Below are 10199 nucleotides of genomic sequence, written 5' to 3'. Positions count from 1 at the left end.
TCGATTGGTACGCCGCCCGATTCTTTTGAGGTGGAAGTAGGGTGGCCCACCCTCGATCGCCCACTGGATAGGTGATGTGCTATTTGCTATGTGCTATGTGCTAGTGATAGTGAAATGTTATCATGCATGGAAGCCCTTTCTGATAGGATTTTTTTTTTGACAAACCCACCACACAGTGACATGAATGACTAAGGCAACTGTCATATTGTGTCATTTATATATTTCAGAAAGGCTACGCGCATTCCGGGCGCTGTTTGTGCAGTTCCTGTTGGATTGCTTGATTGACTTGACTTTTCCTTTTAAATCTAATCTGATGCTATCGCCATTTACTGTGAGTTGCAGGAGATTTAGTTTTTATAACGAGCAATTGTAATTGCTAAAGATGTCTGGCTGGACAACCACAATTATACAATGGCCCTTCGGAGGGCGGGATGCACATTGTCATTTTTGAGTGAAACGGGGTGGGAGGATTTGTACTAAAAAGAGCTTTGAAAGAAAAGGGAGAGAGAAAGAAATCCAGGAATATTGTATGAATAGTTTCAAGATGAAGTTGTTGTTGTTGTTGTTGTAACCCTAACCCTCTGGCACGTCCTTCTCCTTCCATCTCAGTCAAGTCAAGTGAACTTTTTGAAGGCTTGAAAGAACGGGACGAGCAGTTTTACTTAACAATTTTCTAAATGTAAGGACATTTTTCTTTTGCAGGTTAATCCCACACGGACCCGAAGCAAGGGTTTTGTTGAACAATAAAAATACAATATAACGTGGGACTTGAATGTAGGGCTGCAGCTATCGAATATTTGAATATCCCAGTGTCCTACTGAAAACAATCAAATACTCGAGTATTCGGATAAACTATTTTTGATGATGATGTGATATGTCCCACCAGTTTGAGCCATGCGAGAGAGAGATGACAATAGCGAAGGTGCCGTTGAAGTTGTCGGAAATAGCGACGAGTCTGATGACGAGGCTATCGGCCAGTTCCAAAACACTCAATGGTGCGTGGACGAGTATGTTCTGATGGTTACATGAAATGACTTTACTCTTAGTAGTTGTTGTTGAAATGAATATCATCCAAAGAATGATTTGAGATGTGATGATGATTTTTGTATCTTTTTTTTTAGGCGCTCGTGTACAAACTGTGAACCAATGTCACTTGTACTTGAGTCTTCGTTGCTATCAAAACACATCCGTGGACAGCTAGCGTCCGTGGCCTTGTGTATACTAGACGCAGGTTGCTATAATATCAATGCATCATTTGATGGATGTTCTCGGTAAAGAGCTAAACGTGGGTGCACTGTGTCAATACAATGCTTTATATTCTTGTTAGATGTTTGGCGAGACTCTATATGACCAGGTTTCAAATTTGACAATTTGGAGTTTGGCCGCAGCCATTCCGGTATGCTTTGAAGCTCCTGTATCAGCGCTCGTACTGGCTTTACAGTCCTGCCGTCGCTTGCAAACTGTTGGCACTGCATCTTTTTTTCACTTCCCTTTGTGCTGTAGGCTAAATCCAAGGGATTCTTGGCGCGCAGGTACCTTTTCGAAGCAGTCCTGAGTGAAATGTGTAGTGCACAGCAGAGTAGTAGTCTGTGGGCTCTGGACTTCTTGTCTATTCCCGTTTAAGTTGGGGGTCCTTTGGGAAGTTAAAACATTTCGGCATCTTAACTCGGCTGGACAACTACTCTCTTTGCTGAACTTACTATTGCGTGAGCCAGTAAACAATGCAGCTTCCCGTCGTCTGCTCAAACCGGAAGAGGCGACGTCGTCGTTTCGGGCGGCAGATTGAAAGTGAAAAATGACAAACATTTGACAAGTTCAATGTAATTCCGTTTGCTGCATATGCTAATTTTGATCTCAATACGAAAACTTTTATATTTTTGCCGATCCTTCTCATCTTCCCTTTAAATTCACATTGCGGCAATCTGTATTTTTTTGCCTAGAAACATTTTCACTGGAGCAATTTCAAACACAAATTTAAATAAATTTCAGTTTAAAATGGGGATTTCTTGTTTCAAAACCAATAAGGCATTACTTTATAAATGGCAGTCAGCCTTTGTGCAACTTCACTTGAGCAGCTAGCATTTTAGTATCGCGACATAATAATACAGTACAGTCAAACTGCGTTTGAGCTTAGATCAGCTGACTCGGAATATGACAAATATTCTTTATACTACTGGAAGTTTTGGAAGTGTTGGAACTAAAATGAAGAGACCTTGAGAGGAACCAAATATTTCCTTCATTTGACTTCACCAAAAGCCTCCTCTTTGGGTACATGAGCCATGTTACTCCTACGTCCTCTCTGTCCACAAAATGTAGCCACGGGATTCCTTTGGAAGAATGGAAATTGAATTGCATTTTATAAAGTTCCAGGGCTGGAAAAGTATGGAAACATATGAGTTTCCAAGACTGTTACAGACACTATATTTTCTGTAACAAAATATATCTTTTAAAAAAAAAAAAAAAAAAAAAAAAAAAAAAGAAAAAATCAATCAAATTTTGTAAGTTTTTTTTTTTTTTTTTTTTTTTTTTTTTTTTAAAAGGTGCTTGGAAGCGTAGCTACATTTGGTGTGAAAGCGCACAGTATTACAGGACGGTTTTGGTGAATACTCTATTCTGATTGGCTCAGAAAATTCCATCGACACCCATCCAACGTCTCAAGTCGTTCCTGTCAAAAGTCTTGACATTGTTCCGAACACGTGTGCGGCATCACCCTTTGCCGTTGGATTATACGAGCGAACGCGGCAACCTGAAATTGGCAGATTTTCTGATAAGTAAAGATGAAATATTCTTCGGACAGAAATGAGCAAATTAAAAACAATGAGTGATCTCATCATTTACTTCATTTGGTGATTACAAGACTTGATGACTGGGATGCTGCTGAGCAATTGAGGGAAAAAGGAAGAGACAAAAGCGGCACAAAGAGGGAAAACAACAAAAGAGGCGATTCAAATGCAGACACAAAAACCGACCAATACGAATAGTGAAAAAAGTATTGTCCCCCTTCTCTAATGCTCCTATTTTTGCATAGTTTCCCCACTTCAATGTTTAAGATCATCAGACAAATATAACCCAAGTGAACTTAAAATGCTGTTTTTAAATGGTGATTTCATTAATAATAATAAATATTATTCAAAGTTACCTGGCCCTGGGTGAAAAAGTAATGACCCCACTTGTGGCGAATCACAATTTTTGGTTAATATTTACTGATCACACCAAAGCCTGATTACCTGTTCGGACCTGTTCAATCAAACAATCACTTCAACAGAATCTCTCCCGACAAAATCAAGTCGGACAAAAGATCGAAAAAAGCTGCCACAAAATGACACCATCCAAAGAAATTCCAGAAGTGTCGAGAAATAAAGCAATTGACATCAGAATGGAAAGGGTTACAAAAGCCATTTCGAAAGCTGGACGATTCCAGCGAACCATGGAAAAAACATGGAACGCAGTCATTCACTTGCTCCTGACGCTCTAATCGCTCGAAGGGTTCACAAGTTGAGGTGGCCGATCCGACCAGACTCGGCATTTTGACCGAGCGATCTTGTCGTGTTGCTAGTACAAGTGGTAGACGGTATACATTTGGCCTAAGCTAGAGATTTGGACTCTACCAAACAATCACGATTACTTAACGCTTGTTGATGACATCATTGTGTGAAATTGCCTTCGAGCACGTGCGACCACGGAGCCGGAGGATCCGCCGTTCGTCCGTGCGTCTCCGTCCGACAGTCCCTCATCCGGTCCGCTTTCCCGGCTGCTCGGGAACTATTGGTGGAATGCTAGGCAGTAAGAGGCGTCAAATGCTGTTCCTCTAAGTCGCTTATCCTCGCTTCCGTGGTGGCCAATATGCTATGCTACACTAAAGAAGCAGGGGCGGCTAAGCGTGTGACGCTGTGTTCGTATCCCCGATAGGTCGGCTGGATACGCGACAGTCGAGTGAATCCAAAAGGTAACATTTCAGCTCCAAGTCTCAAACGACTGCAGGAGTCTTTATTTGAAAGCGAAAACATTTGTAACTAGCCTTAGCGGCTGTGGATCAATTGGTAGAGCGGGTCGTCCGCTAAGCAAAGGTTAGCCGGTCCGAATCCTGGCTCTGCTGACTGTCCGTCCGCTATTGAAGTGTCCTTCGGCAAGACGCTGAACCCTGAATTGCTCCCGGTGGGCCTGGCAGCCGCCGCCCGTCGGTGTACAGGGATGCAAAATGCTGCCGTTTTGTCACGTGTTACTTTTCCCTGTAAAGTAATGAGACTACAGTTACTACTTCAAACCACCAATCATTACTTTTGAGTCATCATACACTTGGTGTGGTTCGGCTGCGCTGCTTCGACTCGAGTCATGCCTTCACTTACAATTCGGAAACGAGATACAAAACCTGGTTTAAAAAAAAAAAAAAATAGTCAGTTGAAGCATTGGGTCCACTACAAAATGCAGTTTTTGCCAGAAAAAAAGTTGTTCTCTTTATTGCCCAAATCGTGGGTTACCTGTACAGACCGGCCCGCCCGTACTAGTAAGCAATCTCCCAAATTCTTTTTGTGCTCCATGAAAGCAGACTGCTTCTTTGTGTTGAATCATTTTGAAAAAATGTTTGCCGATTTTCTGACGGATGTAATGAACCAAGCCACTAATTGTGTCCTCATCAATTTATGGAAAGATAGGAGTCAGTTAAGCCGTAGTATGAATAAGGTGTACACGGTAATTGAACCTGAAGCTGCCTCTGAAGTGCACATCAAACGAGTAGCCCTTCGTTCGTGTAAATCGGTAGCAAAGAAGTGGCTCTCACTTTGAAGGTTGGCGAGTACATCACTCCCTCTCATGTGATATCGATTTGGCTTTGTGTCATCATTCATTAAAACAATGATGGATGCTCAAAACATACAATAGCTGCAGCCCTACTACTTTTCCAGATGCATTGTGGGATACATTGAGGGCACTAACCTCGACTCACGACACGACAAAATGGCCACATCACTCAGCATTCGGGGCAGCATGTAGCGAGTAGGTCGGCTCCACGTCACAAGTCCAAGTCGTGCGTCTGTGTGTGTGCGTGTCAGGATGCTGGGGAGTCACCTGCGGCTGCACGGCAAGAGGCGCATCCACCCGTGCAACATCTGCGGCAAGGAGTTCAACCACAGCTCCAGCCTGTCCCGACACCGCCTCATCCACAAGAAGGCCAAGGACGGCGCCCTGGCCCATGCCGCGCCCCATCGGCCCTCGCTGAAGGGCAAGAAGGCCAAGCGGCGGAGGCAGCCGGCGGCCGTGATGCAGGTGGCGGGAGGAGACAAGTTCTACGCCTGCCCGCAGTGCGACATGAGCTTTCGCACGTCCACGCAGCTTTCCAAGCATCAGGTGAGGAAGCCTCGCAAAATCTTTCCAACTTGGAAACTTTCCACGGGTATTAAACGTTCGCTGACACGTTTCAAGGTTGGCTCTTCGTGGGGCGCACGAGTGGTTAGCAACTTGATAAGTGGTCACCACGCAACGAGCGCTTCAAATGCCCCTGAAATTCTCCGGACCAGATATATTCCCGATTGATGACTGACATAAATGAGCTATTCTGCAGCGCAATTGGCGCCGTTCAAAATGTTCAAAACAGTCATTTTGACGCATCCGCTTGGAGAACCCCTCCCTCCGAATTTGGGCCCGTATGAGCTTATTGGTGGATCCTTTGAACTGAAAGTTGGCAGCCAATCGGAGAGGGGCTTCCCTGAGGAGCGGACGAAACAAAACAGTTGAGGGTGTGTTGATGATCAACTTCTACTGTTTGACTCTCATTTGAAGGCATTTTTGGGCCTGATTTTCTACAGGCAATGTCACACAAAAAGCCAATTTTTCCCCACATGCAAACAACTCCAATTCTCGAGAGCCCAACTTCCCATTTTCACAATTCTTGGAGTGCTACACTGAGGTGGGAGTGCTCATTCGGCATTTTGTTGAAGTCTTATCACAGTTCAGAGGTCACTGGTTGTATCCAGGCTTTGGCTTTTCTGTGTGGTGTTTAACACCCCATCCCCCGCCTCCCCCGTGCTCGCGTAATTGTTCTCTGGGTACTCCGGCTTCCTCCCACATTCCCAAATTCCATGTTCAATGCTGTTTTTGCAGCTTCTGTTTTTCTTTTTTAAAAATGAAACAAATGTGACGGTTTTTGGGAATGGACTGTCAATTGGTCACAGAACGCATTCAACTCCAGGTAGCGCTGTATTTTGCACGGATATTTGCCTGACATGACAAAGCGTCCATATTTCTGCTTCAATTTGTTGCCTTTGCTGGAAAGTTTCCAATGTGGCCCGTTTCCCAGGGTCCCCATCTTAAATTCCCCTGGAAATTGAGCAGAGATTGCCTGTAAATGTCGCCCCCCCCCCTTTGCAACCGTACAGGTGACGCACGTGAAGGAGCTTCTGGACAGCTACACGCAACCCGGCAAAGAGAACGTGGCCGAGAGCTCGTCCGACCTAAAGATCCGCCTCAAACTGTGCTCTCGCGACAAGCCCAACTTCTACACCCTCTGCAAGAAGAACCGCCGCCGCCGCCGCAGCCGCACCAAGCGAACCCTCGACATGGCCGACGACGAGGAGGATGGCGACGGCCCCGCCGCTCCGGAGAGTCATGGCTGCCGCCTTTGCGGGAAACACTTCAGCCACACCTCCAGCCTGGCACGCCATCAGCTGAGCCACCAGGTGGCAGACGGCGCCGCCGGCAAGCGACCCAAGACCAAGAGCAAGACCTTCACTTGCGCCGCCTGCAACAAGACCTTCATGCACTCGTCCAGTTTCTCGCGCCACAAGAAGGCGCACCTGGGCGCCACCGCCAAGAGGGTCATACTAGACGAGACGGCGCCCATCGAGTCCGACTCCGACTGACTGCTGGAGGCGGGGTCCCCTCGGGCCGCGACGTCGAAAGCTCACCCCCTCGTCCCGTCCGCACGCCGTTTCCCACCCGAAAAAGAAAACCGGAAGCCGCACGGACCAACCGCGTTCCACTGGAACGTTTTTGTTTTGTCAAGATGAAATTGGAAGCATCCCGTATGGATGGAAACACGACGACCATGTTTTCATCTCTCATGTCTGCACTCACTTCCCTCCCAGAGTGATCCGATTGGCCGCTTGTTCTGTTTGTTGAGTCCATATTGTGATATGCATGAAGCCGCTCGGCCATCTTTGTAGTTTTTGACGTGGAGCACGGGGCAACCGGCGTATTTAGGAATTTGGAACAATGTTGTCAAGTCGAAAGCTATAAAAGCTATTTCAATGTCATTCACACTCAAAGACCCTCGTTGTTACCGTAGAAACGCTGCCATCATCGTCGTCAGCAGCAAAGGACAAAATGGTCCCACTCCGATTCTGTTTCTTCCTCGTGTTTGAGGAGAAGGTTTGGCTTCGTATTGATTAGTCCGTTTGTTGAGCAAAGGACATGCGGCGTGTTGTTGACATTGAGAATTCGGACGGACGGACGGACGGACGGACGGGGTGAAAGTTTGTTTGAAAAAGAAAAAAAGCTTGTCGTTCACGTTTAGCCTCCATATTGTATTGCATCAGTGTCGTGTTTGCTAATTAGCACAAAACGTTGACGTGTTCATTTTGTAATAAATCTGGAAAACAGGCCTCGCTCTTTTTCTCAAGTACCAATTGGAAAAGTACAAAGAAAATGTTTTTCTGAAATTCTGACGGTAAAAAACAAACAAACCAACTTAACGGTTGTTATTCTTCCAGTGGATCCCCTGCATTTTGGTGGTTGGCCATCGGCTAAGACAGCATGTGGCCGTGCAGTCTGATGTTGTGATGCCACGCAATCTTGCCAGCGCTGCGCTCTTGTCGGCCACACCGGGATGGAAGCAGCCGGCGCCAAAGCAACGCTCGACTCTTGCAGTAGATGAAAAGCGCTTTCGGGTTTTTCTGCCGTAGCTGGGGGGCCGAGTCCGGTGTGTTGTTGGTGGTCTGCGGCTGTAGCCTTTAGCTTAGCACGTAGACCAGCTCTCTTGCCACCTCGGTTAGGGTTAGTCGGTCACGCAAGCTGCACACCGGATAATCCTGATGAGCGCGAGAGCCACTGGCGGGAGGCTAACGAGTTTGCCGGAGGATACGCCAAATCGGCAAGAGTAACCGGCTGGGATGGGTGCTTTTGTTTTGAAGGCGTGACTTAACGGATACAGGACGTTTTGCGGAAATGATTCCCGAGCGTTGCCTTGAGTTCTGAATAAAAGCTGGCATTGTGGAATCGGTCCCTGGCTGATTGAAGCCCTTCCTACGCAATCCGACAGACTGCAAGCACCCAACTCCATCCAGATAAACAAAATAGCAGCAGGACAAACTGGAACAAACGTTGGTGTCCGAACAAGGTCGCAGGTCGCCATCACGTGGCTCAACGAGGTAACTGGGAAGCCGTTTATGATCTATTGTAGAGGAAGACAATGTTTTTGGTTGTTGGATTGGATGTTTGTCAGTGTTTGAAATGCCAGGTGCTTGAATCCCATAACCCCAAAATGTTTTTGTTTTTTTTTAAAAGCCAGCCAGAAAAATGGATAACCATACAGTACTTTACTAATATTCCCCCCACAAAACAAAAGAAAAAGAAAAGAAAATACTTGTTCCTGTGGAGTAAGTACCCGTCTTAAACAAGGATTCTCTATGTGGCACATTTGTTAAAGGAAGTATGGATCTTAATGGTCCATATTTCACAAGTTCATTTGACGTATTTTATGAATGCAAGCCCATGGGGGGCGCAAGCCAGCGCAAACTAGGCCAGTCCTAAACCCGGGTAAGTGCAGAGGGTTGCGTCACGAACGGGATCTGGCTTTAAACTTGGCCAAACCAATATGCGCGTTCATCCAAAGAATTCCATACGAGCCGTCGTGGCCCAGGTTAACAACGTCCCAAATTCAGCTAGTGTGGGTCGAAGACGAACAACAGGTGGAAAGCGGGTTCTTAGGCAGAAAGAGAAGAGGAAAGCACAGAGGCTAGAACTCAATGTGGTGGTAGAATTTGCAAAAAAAGATGCAAATGGCTGTTGCAAACACTTTCTTCCAGAAGAGGCAGGTATGGGGTGACCTACAAGAGCGGCGGTAGAAGTACGCAGGTGGATTACATACATCTTGTGCAGATGATGTCATCTGAAGGAGGTTACCGAGTGTAAGGTAGTGGTAGGGAGAGTGTGGCTACACAGGATAGGAGGGTGGTGTGGAAGACGACTGGTGGTGGGAGGGAAGATTAGGAAGACAAAGGCAGAGCAGAGAAGCATGTGGTGGAAGCTGAGACGGGACGAGTGTTGTGCAGCTTTTCGGGAAGAGCTGAGACAGGCTCTCGGTGGACGGGAGGAGCTTCCAGAAAACTGGACCGCTGCTGCCGAGGTGATCGGAGAGGCGGGCAGGAGAGTACTTGGTGTATCTTCTGGTAGGAAAGGAGAGAAGGAGACTCGGTGGTGGAACCTCACAGTACAGGAAATCATACAAGGCAAAAGTTAAGCTAGGAACAAGTGGGACACTGAGAGGACCGAGGAGAGGAGACAAGAATACGTAGAGGTGGCAAAGGCCAAACAAGAGGCGTATGATGTCATGTATGCCACGTTGGATACTAAGGAAGGAGAGACTGGCCAGACAGAGATGGAGATGGGAAGGATGTACAGCAGGTCAGGGTGAGTAAGGATAGAGTTGGAAATGTGTTGTGTGCTGGATAGAAGGAACGAGTACTTTGAATAAACTCGCATATGAGAATGACTATTAACAAAGTAAGAAAGATCATGAGATGTCTTTCTGCTTACTGCTCAACTTTGGGAACAGGGAGGCGCACCGGATTCTAAGGCGCAGTCTCAATTATGGGGTCTATTTCTGGACTTCAGCCATACATAAGGCGCACCGTATTACAAGCCCAATTGCAATGAAGTTGGGACGTTGTGTTAAACAGAATACAATGATTTGCAAATCATCTTCAACCTATATTGAATTGAATACACTACAAAGACAAAATATTTAATGTTCAGACTGATCAACTTTATTGTTTTTAGCAAATAATCATTAACTGAGAATTTGATGGCTGCAACACTTTCCAAAAAAGCTGAAACAGGTGGTGAGAAAGTTGAGGAATGCTCATCAAACCCCTGTTTGGAACATCCCACAGGCGAACAGGCTCATTGGGAACAGGTGGGTGCCATGATTGCTTCCCTCAATTGCTCAGTCAGTCACAAGCGAAGATGGGGCGAGGTGAACAAGTGCG

At 46.3% G+C, this 10199-nt stretch overlaps 1 protein-coding gene across 1 annotated transcript in view; it reads left to right on the top strand.

The window, feature by feature from the left end:
- LOC133485649 (zinc finger protein 771) overlaps positions 1-7593 on the top strand; it is a 17456-nt gene extending 9863 nt beyond the window's left edge. Inside the window, exons 3-4 of the mRNA XM_061789706.1 lie at positions 5049-5343; positions 6372-7593. Coding sequence (XP_061645690.1) covers positions 5049-5343; positions 6372-6854 — 778 coding nt within the window. The 3' untranslated portion in view covers positions 6855-7593. The remainder of the gene's footprint in view (positions 1-5048; positions 5344-6371) is intronic.
- Positions 7594-10199: the final 2606 nt, after the last annotated feature.

Source organism: Phyllopteryx taeniolatus, chromosome 11, assembly GCF_024500385.1.
Source record: "Phyllopteryx taeniolatus isolate TA_2022b chromosome 11, UOR_Ptae_1.2, whole genome shotgun sequence".
Classification (NCBI taxonomy): domain Eukaryota; kingdom Metazoa; phylum Chordata; class Actinopteri; order Syngnathiformes; family Syngnathidae; genus Phyllopteryx; species Phyllopteryx taeniolatus.
Note: the sequence above shows the minus strand (reverse complement) of the source record. Positions and strands in the feature narration are given on the sequence as shown.